Below are 18,337 nucleotides of genomic sequence, written 5' to 3'. Positions count from 1 at the left end.
TGAAGTTGTTATTTTGGCTTCCACCTTTCTGAATCTAGAGTTTGTCTCTCCCGCTCTCACACACACAAATATGGTTTCTATACTTGCGTGGGGAAAAAAAAACTTCATGTATTCAGTCCTTTCAAAACCTAAGAATATTCCTGAATTCTATGGTTCCTAAACATTAACAAACATTAAAGTGGTGCATCCATATGTGAGAATTTAGACTTCAGGTTAAGTAATTCAAGTTTGTTTTTAAAAAGTACCTACTACATATCCACCATATTAGATAAAATAGAAAATCTCCAATGTAATATATAATGTAAAAATACAAATGACTTTACAAATTGGTATGGCATTATCTAATGAATCTGAAGAATATATAACCTATTACTCAGCAATTCCTCTCTTACAGGCCTTGGAGAAATGGGAGTTATACACAGCTCAACACATGTAAAAGCATGTTTACAGTAGCACTATTCATAACACTCAGTAACTGGAAATGATTCAAATGTCTGCCAACAAAACAAAACCTGTGGCATATTCAGATAATGGAATACTAATAAAGCCACACACGGATGAGTTTTACCAAAACAGAGCTGAATTTAAAAAAACTAAACATCAAAGAATACACAATGTACGGTTCCTGTCACCCAAATTACAAAAACTGGCAAAACTAAACAATATAGTATAGTTTACGGATTTAAGGTATATCTAGGTTATAAAACTGTTAAAAAAAAAAAAAAAGTCTGTAAGAGTCCATTTCCATCAAAGTCAGACCAGTGATAGTGATTACTTGTAGGGCAGAGGATGGAGTTATGAATAAGACAGAACAGGTGGGACGCTTTTGGTTATACTGTTGTTCACCTTAAAAGAATTAAAGTAATAATTCTCATATATTTCATAATAAAATACTTTTTTCTACATAATTCCTTGATTTGGTGAAACATTAACAAGAGCTCTTTCACATGGAGAAAAACTATAAACTGAATTGTAGATTCAGTGGTGGCAACTGTTATCTCTGAAGAATACGCTTCACGAGGAAATTACAGGTGAAGTGATACCTCCCAATATTCCAGCACTTGGATCTGTTTTTCAAACAGACTTCATATATAAGATGTCCCTACAAAATTCAGATGGAGCAGTTTTAGGCTGGGTAGTAATCTAAGACACAGTTGCCTGAACACACAATGTTAACATTGAACATACACTGTCTACGCTAAACTAGGATTCTCTTAACTAAAGGGCAATCCATCAACCTGTGGCTACAGAACCCAATTTTTTTTTCTTTAGGTCTTTGCAGAAACCTCCCTGAGTTGCTAGTTAAGGTTTCATATGAAAATCAAACATTTTTACTGATAAAACAAATTGGAAGGTAAATGAAAAATAGGGTCAAGCTATAAAAATAAAATTCTGACAAAGGAAAAAAATGTGAACACATTGCTTCTAAAGAGAAAGACCCAAAAAGGAATGGTTTACGTTAATGATAACAAATGCTTAGCTAGGAAAGTTATTTTAAATTATAAAACAGAGATAACTAATTCAGAGAACAGTTTAAGTATTCAAAAATGTAACATGAAATAACAGTCTAATCTTGCCACTAAATTACAGCCTTTCAAATCGGTTGACTAGCAAAATTAACCACAAAAGTATTATTTCTATAACTCATAATGGATAAAATGAAATCCAGTCTGAATGTTCATGACTGTTTAATTGCATATAGTCAAAAACTCAAAAATCAGTAATCAATTGAGTTTTCAAAATTCATTATATTAGTAATGATTACAAATTCCTCAGTATGGAATCAGCCTAAGTGTCCATCAACAGATGAATGGATGAAGAAAATGTGGCATATAAATATATACAATGGAATACTATTCAGCCTTTCACTAGAAGAAAATTCTTTCATTTGCGACAATATGGATGAACCTGGAAGATGTTATGCTAAGTCAAACAAGTCAGTCACAGAAAGAAATACCGCATAATCTCACTTACAGGTGAAATCTAAAAAAGTTGAACTCATAGAAGTAGAGAATGGTGGTTAACAAGAGGTGGGGACTAAGGGCAAAGAGGAGGGAATGAAGAGATTGTTTATCATAGGTTACAAGGTTTCAGACAGACAGGAGGAGTTGTTAAGTTCTGAGATCAATTTATTGCACAGCAGGGTGACTATAGTCAATATTAGTGTATTGTGTATTTCAAAATAACTGAGACACATTTCAAATATGTCACCATAAAAAAAGATAGGTGAGCAAGAAGATGGATATGTTAATTAGATCAACTTAAATTTTCTACATTGTATACGTATAATCAAAAGATCACACTGGATCCCATAAATGTAATTATAATTTATCAATTAAAAATATTTTTAAAATTTGTTTAAAGATCCTCAGTTATGTAGAATAATTTCTTTCATTAATAAGGTGATATAAAGAAAAAAAAATTGAGACAAAGAAATGTATCTGTTCTATTTATTAACCAGTTTTTTGATATACAGTGTAGCCTAACTTAAATAATTATTTTATTCAAGGAATCACATTAATTTAGGAAGAGTGATATTTTGTAAATTATTTTTCAAATGAAGTTTTAAAATGGAGTTAACTTGAATCGATAGCAATGGTAGAGACAGCAACATTAAAGATGGCAACAGGGAGAAAAACCTGGTCTAGTAAAAAGGCAAAAAAGAACACAGATTACAGGTCTCTGCACCTAGTTTCCTATGGGGCTCTGTTTCCTGTTCCTTGCACCTCTAAAAACAGACTCCCTTAGCCCGCAATACTATATTCCCTATTAGGGCAGTTGGTAGTGTCATGGTTATTGTATCTTCCAATGTTGACTCAGTGTCTGGCAAATACTACGTTCCCATGCTTTGGACTAATAATAACTGCACAGAAAAGTTTACTCAATATGCAAATAACCATAAATATAATTTTCTGAATTCAGCCATTTCCAGTAGACCTACAGAATTTAAATTATCATCATGAAAATCCAGCTAGAACCACTATCAGGGGCAGAGATCCTACCCAACTCATCTTTACATCCCAAACAGTGTAGAACCAATGGCTAATACACAGTAAATATTCAGCATAGTTAATTGATGTGATAGTGATAGCTATTTTCAGAAACTTGAAGCTGTCTATAAAAGAGCCACTAAAAGAGAAATCAGTATGTGTGTTTTGGTGGGAGAGGATTGCCAAGGCAAGAATTACAGGAAGACATTTTACTCAGAGAAGAAATTTAGAACTACTACAGTAGCCCAACAATACAATGTTTAAACACAGGCTGGAGGAGACAGTGCCAGGAATGTTATACTTGAGAGAGGCTGAGGACGGCATCTTGAGGTCTTTCAAATTCAAAATTATATGGCTTCATTTCAAGGTTACAGATCAATATAAAACCACCTAACAATTCAAATGGCTGTAATTTACACTAGGCATTTATTTATGTATGTTAGAAGATGTCCTACCTTTTTCATGAAACTTGTGTCTTGTCTGCAGATTTTTTCTCTTTTTATCTTTAGGTCAGCTACATCTGGTATTATTCTAGCGACAACCAACATATCATTTTTAATGAACAGCACATTTATTTACAGTATCACATCTTACATGGAAAACTATATTTATAATTAGGAGTTTGATAAGCCTGTACGTAATGATTGCTTCTGAAGAGTACATATATGACCTCCAAACATTTGCTATCTTAATATATATTATTATTATCTCAATACCAATTAAATAAAACTCTGGGTTAATAAAACCTAAACATGCTAGATTTGTTAAAATCACAATACTTAAATATACAAATTTACCAATATAAAAACACTATTATTAGAGCCATTATAAAATGGCATATTACCTGATACCTCGAAGCTTTGCCCTATTATCATGGCGATCTATGAGATTATGCATTACTTCTAAGACCAGCTGTCTCAGTTCATAGTCTTCCATGAGAGATGGTGATAACAAAGGATCCAGGAAAGACCCCGGCAGTGCAGTAACAATCGTCTTTGCTTTGTATCCAGAGGTTACCTGATTATTGGGAAGAAAATAAACTTTTGTCATAAGTCCTTTTTTTTTTTGTAAAATTCTCATATTGCTTTATAAGAACCATAAACTTAGGAAAGAAAGTATGGACAGAAGCCTGAAAAAAGGACATAAAGGAAATGTGCAAAGTAATGAAGGATTATACTGAATTTACAAAAACATCATTCATAAGGAGAATAAAGTTAATAGTAGCATACATTTACCATGTGCTAGGCATGATTATAAGCACTGCATATGTATTAACTTTGTCCTCGACGCCGGGCGCGGTGGCTCAAGCCTGTAATCCCAGCACTTTGGGAGGCCGAGACGGGTGGATCACGAGGTCGAGAGATCGAGACCATCCTGGTCAACATGGTGAAACCCCGTCTCTACTAAAGATACAAAAAATTAGCTGGGCATGGTGGCACGTGCCTGTAATCCCAGCTACTCAGGAGGCTGAGGCAGGAGAATTGCTTGAACCCAGGAGGCGGAGGTTGCGGTGAGCCGAGATCGCGCCATTGCACTCCAGCCTGGGTAACAAGAGCGAAACTCCGTCTCAAAAAAAATAAAAATAAAAATAAAAATAAAAATAAAAAAAACTTTGTCCTCACCATACCTCTGTAAGGTAGATACCAGTGAATCTCCATGTATAAGGAGAAACTGAGGCTCAGAGAGGTTAAGGTTAGTACAAAACAGATATAAGGAACTTAAGTAGCAAACTAAAAGTAAGTCCTGCAAATTTTAAGTTTGTAAATTATTTTTTCATGTTAAATTAAGCAGGTAGTTAATAGGAACACATTTTCATTTTGGAAAGCTGTACTTAGTTACTTGATTTGACATTTACAAGTATATCAATATCTTCTAAATTTAAAACTTTTAAAGAGAATATACTTAAATGCTATTAAACCTTTTAAGCATACCATATAGATATTCATTCAGTTGACTATGTGGTATAATCAGGATGGTGACACAAAATAATTTATTTAGAGAATTTGTTTAATATAAATAAAGGCTTAGGATAAAATTAAATTACAGGTGGAAGATTTCAACATATTTCCAGGATTATAAATATACATGAAATAGTTAACATTCATATTTGGGCATTTATTATAGGATGCAGGTAGTTTTATAAGTCAGCTGGGAAGCTGGTGGGACAACTGTCTACTCATTCAGGAAAATCTATGCCTCGTACCACATATAAACATAAACTTCAGATTAAAATTCTAAATATAGAGGGCTAAAATTTTAAAACTGCTGTAAGAAAACATAAACAAATGTGTTTATATCATCAGAGGAGGCATAGAGTTCTTATGTAAGATACAAATGAAAAAGTAAAGAAGACATAGAAAAAAAGCTCATAAATTTGGCCATGTTAGAATTCAAAACTTCTATATGACAAGCACCATAAACAGAATTAAACAGAATTAAAAATAAAACCATACAAGGTATTTCTGCACTTAGGTCTGAGATAGTCCATTTAAAAAAATGAGATCACGTAAACATTTCTAGGATAAATCTGAAAGATATCGATTTGAAAAGGACACATACATGCGAGGAGCACTTGAATCAAATATGAGTACAATTACTAGAAAATACCAGAGCACCTTTCATTCTGGGTGTACCTTTCCTTTTCAGCTATTTATAGCCACTTCAAATTTTAAATTGCAACTATTAATTTTAATAAATTATTTTTCCAATCAGAAGTGATTATTTGGTAAGTATGAGAAAGAAATAGCATATGTTGAAAGAACTTTGGATTTCAAGTCTGAGTTCTATTTTTTCACCCAGCGACCTTGGTGGACCTCACCAACTCCTTCCACTCATAGTCTCTGAGCCCAGGTATTTTCATCTATAAGACAGCAATAGTTTCTGCCCTTTCTATGTTTCATCATTATGAAGATCAAACAAAATGGCAGGAAAAATGAGGAATAATCAGTAAAAAATATAGGCTAAATTTTTTTTTTTTTTTTTTTGAGACGGAGTTTCGCTCTTGTTACCCAGGCTGGAGTGCAATGGCGCGATCTCAGCTCACCGCAACCTCTGCCTCCTGGGTTCAGGCAATTCTCCTGTCTCAGCCTCCTGAGTAGCTGGGATTACAGGCATGCGCCACCATGCCCAGCTAATTTTTTGTATTTTTAGTAGAGACGGGGTTTCACCATGTTGATCAGGAGGGTCTCGATCTTTTGACCTCGTGATCCACCCGCCTCGGCCTCCCAAAGTGCTGGGATTACAGGCTTGAGCCACCGCGCCCGGCCTAATATAGGCTAAATTTTTAAAATGAAGAACATAATAAAATATTAACCATAACAGTAACTTAATTAAGAAAAGAAAGCTTGTAACGTGAAGCTATTCAATTAATCTTTTCAGTAATTTAAGGTTAAGTATTTCCTTTATTTGTCTTAAATGCCTTACCATAAGCAAAGATCTCAACAACATTATCTGAATCCTCCTGGTTCCCAAATCCCTAAAATATACAAAAGGCTGGGATTATTATACTAATCAGCATTTATATTACTTCATTTACTTCAATTACTGGATTTTAAAATTCTATTCTTACTGGCTAAGTAGACTTCATTTTTTATAACAATTTAAGTCACAGCTCATTTTACATGTCAAAGTAAATTTCATGTGAATTAAAACAATCAAATATATCAACAAAAAAATGTGTTATTGGCTCTCAAATAGTCCTATGTGTGTGATGACAAGAAAATTAAATCACATACACAGACAACTGAACAACCCAAATTAAGACACCTTAAATGAGAGAAATTACTATAAACATAATTGATGAGTATCTGTCTTTAACAAATATGAATAAACAGGAAAGAACAATTTAAAAAAATAAATGGTCAAAGAAATTAAGTTGAATAAGATACTATTACTTTCTTATTAAATTAACAAAATTAAAACATTCACAAACAAAAACTTTAGCATGTTATAAAATCAAATTAAATGTATAAAATACGGGGGTCACAGCACATAATCTTTATCACTTTCAGGTCTAAAATTCTAGGAATAAGCCAATATTTCTGACATATTAATTTTTAAAATTTATACAGAAAACTTGAAGCTTCACCCTAAATATGTACGCACACACACCATGTCCAGGCCAAACAAATACAATTTTTAAAGATGGAAAATATGAGAATTTATAAGGTGAAAATAATTCTAAAGGCATAAAAATGCTGATTCAATTGCTTAGCAATCTACTGTCATAATACTTCTAACTGCTTTCCATAGGAATTTTATTACTGATTTAAAAAAACAAACCTTTAACATTTTCTGATTTTCTTTAGGATAAAATGTAACCCAAGATTAAGTTCAAATTTGCAGTCTGAGAACATACCCTAGTTGACTGATATCCAAAGTATGGGTAGATGTTCCAAAAACAGGTACTTTCCCCATAATGAACATCATGATTTCTGACCTCTGATAATCTGGCAGGTTACTTCCAAAAAATCCTATGAGAGTATTAGGATAAATTTTAGAAACTGAAAAAGTCTACTTTTCCATATAATACAAAATTATTTTTAGCCAAAGTTTTCAAGATGTGGTAAAACAATCACTGACAAGTCTTTAAGCTACATGTAACATTAAAGGATATTACAGTTTCATGTGTCCAAAATCATTTAGTTATGTACCATATAAGCTGTGTAGTATAATGGACTGATAGATAAAATAATAAATATATCAAAGTCTTTTTTACATAGTTATAACAGTGACAAATCAGCACTGACTTGAGTTGAATGGAGTTTTAAAAAAGGAAAAATACTTTGGTAGTATTTCTGATGAAACTCTAGTTCATACATTGTGTCTAAATTATTGTTCCAGTACTTTAGCTACACATTGTCTGGTAAAGAAGTCAATAATTAGGTCACTACTCTGGTTTTCCAGGATTGCTCAAATATTTGAGTGTCATTATAGTAAGCCAAGTTTATAGATTACCCCTGTGAATTCAACATACATAATTCAACTGATGTAAAAAATAAGTAAATAACTTGTCATTTTTCTTATCCAGTCTAGTTTCTGAGAATATTTTAAATTTATCTGCTGTAGCTTTTGATACTTACTTCCTGGTCACAAAAGATTTATAAAATTTAATTATCATTTACTCATGCTTTAAAAGTCGTTTATTTCTTAGAAGGATTGGAACACACTATCAAATCATGACTGTTACGTTCGTTTCTTAAAATTCAGTGCAGTCATTACAGAAACTTTCTGCATTTTTACTATTTTTTAAGAATAAGCTCACTTTTCAATGTAACTGTTCAGCTTCTATTACTGGAGCTAATGATCTGTTTATACAAATTCAAACTGTTCTAGTTATTATTTCGATTGGACCTAGGGGTAAAAGTCATTTCCAACAATCATGTACTTTAGCAGTCAAAAACCTCTAACTTTAACATGACTCCATCTCCATAAAGTACATTATTCTAGTTAACACTTGCCAAATACATATTTATGGAATAAGAAACTACTTTGTATTTGGATCCTCAAAACAACCTTACGAGTCTAGGTTCTATTTTTTGTCTCAGTTTCCTCTTGTAGAAATGACATTAGAGAAGAACTCTTACCAAAAATTAGAGAGTTAACATGAGGGCTTGAGGTAAGGGTTATTTCCAGTCTATGCTATTATTATTCCATACTTCTTCCATACAGGCTACTTTATTTTAGCTTTTCAAGCACCCAACTAGATACATTCCTAATCTTGTACAAAACTGGACACTGACTTTCTGTCCCAAACAAATTAGTTATTACCACAAGGACATAAAGTAGTCCGCACTTCTCTTTACCGCAGCATCTAACTACAGTCACTAACTAAGTATAATGTTGCCTATACTTGAAGGATAAGTTACAGTGTTTACCTCTGAATGTGCTAATCTCAGAAGAACATATCACATATGTACTATTCTGGCCAGGAATATTTAACTTGAATTTAATCATACGGAAACACCAAACAAAACCAAATAAGGAACTTTCTATTTTAAAAAAAAGTGGGAGGGGGACTTTACTCATAAGAAATGTCCATGTCATAATGGAAACATTCCTCACTAATGGACCTAACGAAATATTACAACTAAACGCAATATGTGATTCAAGACTGAATCTTGGACCCAAGGAAAAAAGTCAATATAGGACATTACTGGGTCACCTGATAAAACTGAAATATAAAAGGTTGATTCAAGTACTGGATCAATATTACATTTAGTGATGTTGACAATTTTACTTGGGTTATATTAAAAAATACATTTATTCTTTGGAAAAATACATTGAAGTATTTAGTGGTAAGAGGCCATGATGTGTGCAACTTTCTGTATCTTGTGGTTTATTAAAAAAACTTGTGTATGTGTGTATTCTTACATATACATACACACACAAAGACATACACACACAGAGAAAGGAACAGGAAGAGAAAGAAGGGAGAAAGAGACGCAAGAAAGAGAGTAAAAGCAAATGAAAAAGTAAATGGCATAAAATGTTAACAATAGATGAAATTGTGTCCTGCAGATTTAATGGGACAACATAGTGTTCTTATATTCTCATGGTTACTTATTTTCAGAAAATAGTTTTCAGAAGTTTAAGCTATGATTCATCTTTGACAAATGTAATAGTCCAGGACCTTATGTGAGAGCTTTCTAAATCACTGCTTTACATGACAGTTTTGAAAAGTGAAATTGCACTCACCTATTGTTTGGATGATAGCGTTCTGCACAATCTTCTCATCATTGTCTTTGGAACTTGTGTTTAAGTTGGCACTGCCTACAGATCCCCCCTGTAAATCATCTGCTTCAAATTCAACACTGAGACGCAGATGCTTCAAAAGGGTATTGAAGACTTCCAGCACTGTTGGACCTATGAAGGATCACTTATGTGAGAAGATACATGTTTCTAGTATTGCATATCCAAAGTCATGTTATCTTATTTCTCCACAGATTTCTTTTTGTAATTTTCTAAGTAGTCAAAAGTCCATAATTTATAAACTATTTCATTTTTTTTTTTAAAAAAAGAGTAAATGAGAAATAATTAAGAAAGCCCCTTCATTATACCAACAAATTTTACTGGGCATTTATGAGCAACTTGCTATTTGAATCTCTGATTCCACCCTTACAAAATGTGTACATGCATGTAAGAATTACCAAAAACTTTCTGCCTATTTAATCTTATCTGTTCACAATAATGTGCACTAGGCCAATATTTAACTTAATTGTGGGTACGAATCCACAAAATCATATAATATAGCTCACAGAAGCATCAAATATTTATTTTGCATCTTTTGAGACTGAAGAAGGAAGAATATGCTTCAATTATGAGACAAACTACTGAATTTATTAGATTCAGGTTAACTGTGCATTTGTTTTCTGCATTTTGTTCTATAAATTTTCTGCATGTGTTTCTCTCACTGCTTCCGTTTACCTTATTTTAATTAGTGGGTTTCATTTCTGCCTTTTACTCTTGATTCAAGTTTCTTTAGAAAAGGTAGTCATGTTTAAATGCCTCTTCAAATATATAGAGCCTAGCACATAGTACCTAACACACTTAGTAGTGTTAGTAGACATTAATCAATGTGACGATTCAATGTATCATATTGTTTCATTTCGTTTCCAATTAAATCACTTTCCAATTAAATAACCTGTTTTATCTCCTTGAGATAAGTTACAAGACAAAATCGAAAATTCATATCCAAAATACCCACCTTTATTTGACAATAAATGAACAAAACAATACAGTTGGTCCTCCATATCTGCAATTCTGGATTCACAGGTTCAACTAACTATGGGTTGAAAATATTCAAGGGGGAGGGGGGAACACAGGATAAAAAAAAACACAAATAAAAAAGCAATACAGTGTAACAACTATTCACATAGCATTTACACTGCATTAAGTATATTAAGTAATCTAAAGATGATGTGAAGTATATGGGAGGGTGTGCATTGGTTATATGCAAACACTATACCATTTTATATATGGGACTTTAGCACCCAGAGTTCGGTATTCTCAGGGGTCCTCAAACCAATCCCCTGCAGATACTGAGGGATGACTATTTTATTAGATAATATATTTCTACTTTGATTTTCAAGCAAAGAAACCATAACCAGATTTTCCTTCAAACTTCTGCACTTCTAATATGGACTATTCCATTTTCGTAGTTACACGTAGGTAAAATATCCTAATTTTTGAACTACCCCCTCTTATCATTACCCCATGATCAAATCCTGTCAATTTGACATTGTCATTCCTACTGCTCCCATGTAAGGGCAAGTTCTTTCCCTCATGTACACAACAATGGCAGGAACTTGTTATTTCTAATGTGCCCTATTTTGCTGCCAGAAAAATTATCCTATAGCACATTTCTCATGAAGATTAGAGTAAATCTTTAAGGACTATTAATCAGCTAAAGAACTATGTCCACAATTTGGTTATGACCTAATTTTAAAGCTACCTCTCTGACTTCTAAACTAGCACCATACATTCTACCCAAAATGGGCCGCATAAATTTTGCTAGTGCTAATCCATTTTCCCTCCCTTCTCTAAACCCTGGCTTTTTTAAGCTATGTTATCAAAGCCGGTCACATATTACAGTATTAGGTGGAGCTGTCTAACCATAAGTACACCATGAGTTTCTTTATCTGCATTCCCCCAATGTTCAGTATGTAATCCATACTCAAAAACCTTTATTAGAAGAAGAAAGGGAGGAGGAATTGACGTGGAGGAAAATACTTAACTGTGCACTAAAAAAGCCTGAAAATAACTGCATGAACCCAAATTTCAAGAAAAACTTATAGTACACCTAAAATTGTGTAGAAATATTCTTAAAGAGTTCTTCATACACTGTTATAACTACTGAAAGAATACGTTGAACTAGATTAATGTACTATTTTATTTTATTTATTGGCACTCACCTATGGAACCTTTAGCAGCAATGGCGACAGCCTCTAACAGAACCTGAATAATACCTGCCCGAACCCGGGGAGCATCTTTTTTACAAGCATCAAGGTGTCCTAGAATCTCTTGAATCACATGGTGAGAATACTGGGCCTAAAGGAGACAAAACAGTACAAAGATGTATGAACAAGCACATGCACCTTTGCAGAATTCATAAGAACTAAAAGAAAAACACCTGACACATAAATGTCCAACTAGGGAATGGCAGTCATGTTATGATACAATATATAGCCACAATACAAAGTCATTCTTTTGAAGAATAAACAGAGATGCTGGAAAATATTTATGATACTCTGAGTGAAAAGAAGCATATTGTATAATACTTTGTTTAAAAAAATTCAAACTAATTTTTAAAAAGTAAATTAGAATTATATATACAAAGATTAACATTGGCCACCTCTGAGAAAGCAATTTATAAAAAATATTTATTACCTTTACATTTTTCTGTAGTTTCACAAAGGTCATTTATATACTTTTAATTTTATAACAGATCGAAAGTTTGTAAAAAACATAAATTATGACATTCACAGTACTTTTCCCTTACCCAAGCTAAATACGATTTAATATGGACACCTAACAATGCTAAACAGTCAAAACACCCATCTAATCAAGAAATGAAAATATTATCAATGTGTACCTGATAAAATTTAAATCATGGAGATATCAAAAGATGTGTAAGTAACAAAGGCAATTTTATCACATATAAACAAATTTCATCAACTATAGTGAATGTTAGGGCCTAAAACAGAAAAAGCATAGCCAGAAAAATGTTTATTTTTAACTCCAGTGAATATGGTTTTTTTTTGAAGAGTGGCAAGGTATTTTTTTGCTTGCTTGTTTTTTAAACCTACACTTAAATGCCCATGAGTCACAATTGGTCTACTATCCTGCACGAAGTTGTCAAAAGCATCTGTGGCTCTGAATCTCCCTGTCCGTACTTGTCTTCAGACAGGCCCACTCTGCCCTGTTTTCAGGCAGGTTACCTTTCTTTCCTTTGGAATGTGTGGTTTGATAAGAAAGGAGTGCCCTACACGTAATGGCTACACTGCTGAAAAGCAAAAATTCCCCTTCTTCTCTATCAAGACACAGATTTCATCTCTAGGTATTTCTCAAATTTTTGTCATAACACACATCTACTTTTAAAACCACCCAAAAAAAAAACTGAGTTTGTGTTTTCATCTTTACATTGTTTCATTCAAAGCTATGGTAAAATAGATGAATGTTAGGCAGGAAGACACACATACACACAATCTGAAACTGAACTTCTTGCTCAGGAAGCTGCATGCTTCTGGTATGTGAACTTGTGCAATTATTAGTCTTGCCTTTATAGGAAAGGTACCCATTTGATTTACTGTCCAAATGAGGACACCACAGAGAGTGAAGGAAGTATTGTTAATAATTACACACAAAGTATGACTATACTACGCAAACCAGGGTATGTGTTCATTCTACTTATGAAGAACAACTCAATAACGATATCATGTGTTACAAGAATATGGAGTGAAAGGAAGGGAAGTGAGAAGATGTTACACAGTATGTTGAAGTCACATGTACTAAGGTTGCATTTACTTACGGTAAAATTTGCCCTTACACTGATATTTAAGGCAATGTTAACAGATGTATCACTTTTAAGAAGCAACATAATACAGTGGTGATTAAATACATAAACCCTGTAGTCAAATTAGCCCAAGTTCGAATTCTGGCCCTAGGATTTAATAGCTAAATAGCTCTCAGATTAAGAGAGAAATTATTTAATCTCCCTGTAACTCAGTTTCCCTCATCTATAATATTTAAATAATAAAAATTATTCATAGGATTCTTGGGGCAATTAAAGGAGTTAATTTGTATAAAGCATCCAAATTGTGTCTATTGTATGAAAAATGCTCAGTATGCATTAGTTATTATTACTACTTTTCAATTGGTGACTCCTGAGCTAATATATGACTATAACATTGAACATTAACAATAATAACAAAAGAGCATTTCATTCAGAAGTGACCAGAAGCAGGCACTCTTCTAAGTACTTTATACCACTTTTATGCAAATAGCAATTAAAACAATCAAAACTATCCAAAGTTTTAATTGTATAATGACAGTATTAAACAGAAATTCCTATTCTGGTATATACCACCATTTCCAGAAATATTACACATGTTTTTCCAAATTGCCAAGCCCTGTCATAAAACAACAGTAAAATACTAGACTAACACTTTCCCTTGATATACTTGGGGATGGGCTTCAGCCCCACTCCATACCAAAATCGCACATACTCAAGTCAATGGTACCAAAAACAAGACCAGAAATCCATCTCTGCAGTTGGCCCTGCACAGAAAAAATCAGCTCCCCATACTTGGGGTTTTGAATTCTACAAATAATAGATTTTTTATCTCCATTTTGTTGAAAAAAAAAAAAAATCTACACTATAAGTGAACTTGCACAGTTGAAACTCGTGTTATTCGAAGGTCAGCTATATATAAGACTTTCTGATATCCAGATAAAGTGGCAGGAAAGGAAAGTTCCTTAGTTCAAACTCCACAAAAAGGCAAGCATCTGGAAAGGTGAGTACACACTGAGGTCAGCAGCAGTTCCAGGCAAATCTTCAGCTCTCCAGTGCCCAGAGCTACTCATTTAGACAGTTGTATACATGGAGACTAGATACAAAGCTTAGGGCCCAGACAGGAAAGGTAGGCTATCAGATCAGAAATCCCTGTGTCAATTCGGAACCCCTAAAAGACAACACCCTCAATGAATCCAGGGGTAGCAGGACCTGACTGTCAAGAAGTTTGTCTGTGTTGGTCTTGGTGCTAAAGGGAACCATGATGAAATTATTCAGTTCTTTTGATTAGATCTATTTTTCATTTTGGCAAATAAGAAAATAAGTAGCAAAAGAAAATTAATGAGACAAAAGAGCTAAATTAAGAGTAATGATTTCCATCCTATAGCTCTCCAAATCTGTTAGATAATGTGCTTATCTATAAAGAACCAAAATTACTTATATAAATACAGTAAATAATCAAACCTTACCTGAATGGAATACATTATAATTTTAAAGCAGTGAACTGCAAATTCATTGGGATCCCACAGTTTGTGATGATCTAAATGCCTGCAAATAACAACAAAAAATTACTTTAAAATTCTCTATTTTATTATACTTTCTTCCTCTAAAACCTCAACAATAGGAAAAGCTTAAAGTGAGAATACTACCTAAAAGAAAAGCAAGATTTCAATTTAATTCTAAATTAATGAACTTCATGAAACATATGTTGCAATTAAAGCTATTTCTAAAGCAATGCCGTGGACCAGTAGTAGTTTCGTGAACATTTAATCAATAAATATTTACTGATTCCCAGGTTTTTTCAATGTTGCAATTTATTAATTTATTTCTCACAATGAGAAATTTTATCTAACAAGTAAATATGAATGAAAGAGGGTAAATAATGGACAAATACAAGGCTGGAAAACACCAGGAAAACAACTTTAGACTATATCCACAGATTGCCAGATTACTTCTCACTTACCGTATCAGAATTAAAGTTTAAAAACTATCCTTCCATATCAAAACCAGCTTTATTATAACTATCATTTGTTGAAAATATATTTTATGCTAGGCATATATTATCAACCTTAACGGTTAATTTAGACCATGAGTTCAGGAATAAAATGATCGAAATTTGAATTCTGACTTCACTTTCTACCTATATGTCCTTGTCCATGAGTGAGTTACTTGACTTCTCTAAGGGTCAGAAGTCTGACCTGGAAAATGGGGACAGTAACGACATCCACTTCATACGGTAAAAGGATTAAGTAAGATAAAGCATATAAGGTTATTAGCATAGTCACAGGGTGCAGCCAACACTTGACAAGTAATAGCATCTATTTTAAGATATAAGTAAGCACCTCGCTTACAGAGGGCATTTAATATTTAATTAACTAAATGGCTAGTATATAATCACATATTTACTTAAGATTAATTTAATTAATACATGATCAGAATTTTTAAGTTCTATATAGAAAAGAATATAACTCAGTTTGAGTTATTCAAGTACAGCTTATTTGGTAATTTTTTTCTCCAAACTAGCTCTCTAGATTTTTAAGGCCTTATAGATTAGTTCTCAATAAGATTATTAAGATAAAAAAAGGTATTCTGACGTTGTCAGGATGTGTGATATTAAAAAAATAAATCTGCCCTTAGTATATTTAACGTAATCCTGATTAATTTTTAGTAGCATTTCCATAAGCCTTTAAAAAGATCTCAATATTTTTGAGGTGGGCGGAAACAAAGACTGAAAATCTAATGATTCTTTAATTTTTAATATAATTTTGTGATTTATAGATTTTTGTAACTGAGGCTGAACTTGAAATCCTAGGCTAAGAACATCCACCTGTAATAAATAAAGAATTCTGGGCCCGGTGCGGTGGCTCACGCCTGTAATTCCAGCACTTTGGGAGGCCAAGGCAGGTGGATCACAAGGTCAGGAAATCAAGACCATCCTGGCCAACATGGTGAAACCCTATTGCTTCTGAAAATATAAAAATTAGCTGGGTATGGTGGTGCATGCCTTTAATCTCAGCAACTTGGGAGGCTGAGGCAGGAGAATAGCTTGAACCAGAGAGTCGAAGGTTGCAGTGACTGAGATGCCACTGCACTCCAACCTGGCAGCAGAGCGAGACTCCGTTTCAAACAACAAAAGAATTCTGGATGTTACATTTAGAATATTGTACATATTCTATAAAGTCACTATTACAGTCAGAAGGAGAAAAGGACAAGGTGAATTTTAACAAAAGAAAGACTAGCAAAAATGTCTAGAAATTACACCGAATATTATATGGTAGATCTATCATCTAGTGATTGAGTTAGAAACACAAAGGTTTAACAAGGCTTGAGAGAGAATGTGTAGGTGGAGAAACTAAAAGCTCATTAATGTATTTTGCCTGGAGGAAAGCATGTAAGTACCAATGAGATATTTAATATTCTTGCTCTGATTAATCACCATGTAAAAGACTATTTACTCAGATATGTGAATGTGATCTAAGGCAGCCCAGCCATGGCAAAAAGCCAAGAAATAGAAACCTGGGAACAGGAAAAACTGACCATGAAAGTTAGTAAAACAAGATACATCATACTTGGACACTGTTTAAATATTTCACCGCACATATGCATTTCAAGGTCTGTAAATAAATATTCAAGTTAAACAATGTACATGATATTAAGCAGATTATTACACTTCATACTTAAAGGGAAAAAGCTACTTAAGTATTGACCACTATTCAAACATATCATTTGTGACTCAGTCCTGTACTGCTTCCACAATGTTACACTGGTTCCATTAATAACTTCCTCATACAAGTAAAAAAGTAGTTGTCCTCTATAAATAAGTTAACACAGAATTAAATAAATTAATACAGCGAAGTCACAAATAACCAGGAAAACACCAACTACTTACGCAAAAACTGGTCTAACAGCATTATTCATATTCCCAAAAGTTGCTCGTCCCAGTAGTTCTCTGAAGCAGTTTTCAGCCAGCACAGCAGGATTCTCTTCTTTGTCAGTTGCAGAAGGAGAAGAAGGAGGGCCTATGCGACTAAAAGAAAGCAAAATAAAGAAAAACGAACACAAGAATTTTAATATTAGTTCTAATAAACAGAATATACTTTACTTTTTAGAAACGTTAAAATGGCATTTGCTTTTTATCATACAGTAAATATAAAGCTTAATTATAATCTCATGAATTTAACAAATGAATTCACCAAAATGAAACATACGCTCTTTCAAATAGAAGAAATAAACTTGGCTGTGCAACTTCTTTCTAACAGAATGTCTTTTATGTAAGTAAAATACTCAGCAGCTTGCTATTCATTTTCATTCAACTTTTCTGTATTTATAGCAAAATCTTAGTAAGAACACAGTGCCCAGAGACCATCTTTAGGTATTCTTAATTTAACTGTAAATGGGCAAAAACAGAATATAGTGAAAAACTATGACCTAGCCTATAAATAAAAAATAAAATTTAAAAGCTAATTAGAATATCTGTATATGTAGCTGTCTTCAGCAGATAATATTCTGCTCACATCTTGAAACATTATTTTAGGCTAATGAATTTATGAATAATAATTTTAAAAAATGTAGGTGTGGCACTGGGATTATATCATGAAAAAATATAATTTCTTAAGAAATGACAACCAGTGAACTGTGTTTCCTGTATTTTACTTAGGCTAAGCCTGGATTCAAGAGCCACAGTTATGGGAAATGGGTTCCCTCTAGCTAGTGATCCTTGAAATAGTAAATATTTTAGATAAGGAAACTTGCATCTCAGTTACAGTGCCAAGAATAGGAAAAATACAGATAATGATAAAATACATCAAGTTTCACACTTTAGGAAAGGTTCCCAAAG

General features: G+C 33.1%; 1 protein-coding gene across 10 annotated transcripts in view; it reads right to left on the bottom strand.

Moving 5' to 3' along the window:
- EFR3A (EFR3 homolog A) overlaps nucleotides 1–18,337 on the bottom strand; it is a 101,250-nt gene that overhangs the window by 30,903 nt on the left and 52,010 nt on the right. For all 10 annotated transcript variants that reach the window (XM_039464555.2, XM_039464554.2, XM_074387145.1 and 7 more), the window contains exons 7-14: nucleotides 17,390–17,527; nucleotides 14,970–15,048; nucleotides 11,903–12,038; nucleotides 9,687–9,854; nucleotides 7,348–7,462; nucleotides 6,414–6,465; nucleotides 3,835–4,007; nucleotides 3,446–3,521 (exon numbers count right to left, since the gene is read on the bottom strand). In XM_039464555.2, coding sequence (XP_039320489.1) covers nucleotides 3,446–3,521; nucleotides 3,835–4,007; nucleotides 6,414–6,465; nucleotides 7,348–7,462; nucleotides 9,687–9,854; nucleotides 11,903–12,038; nucleotides 14,970–15,048; nucleotides 17,390–17,527 — 937 coding nt within the window. The remainder of the gene's footprint in view (nucleotides 1–3,445; nucleotides 3,522–3,834; nucleotides 4,008–6,413; nucleotides 6,466–7,347; nucleotides 7,463–9,686; nucleotides 9,855–11,902; nucleotides 12,039–14,969; nucleotides 15,049–17,389; nucleotides 17,528–18,337) is intronic.

The sequence above is a fragment of the Saimiri boliviensis genome, chromosome 15 (assembly GCF_048565385.1).
Source record: "Saimiri boliviensis isolate mSaiBol1 chromosome 15, mSaiBol1.pri, whole genome shotgun sequence".
Classification (NCBI taxonomy): Eukaryota; Metazoa; Chordata; class Mammalia; order Primates; family Cebidae; genus Saimiri; species Saimiri boliviensis.
The sequence above is the reverse complement of the archived record's forward strand: the minus strand, read 5'-3'. Positions and strand labels throughout refer to the sequence as shown.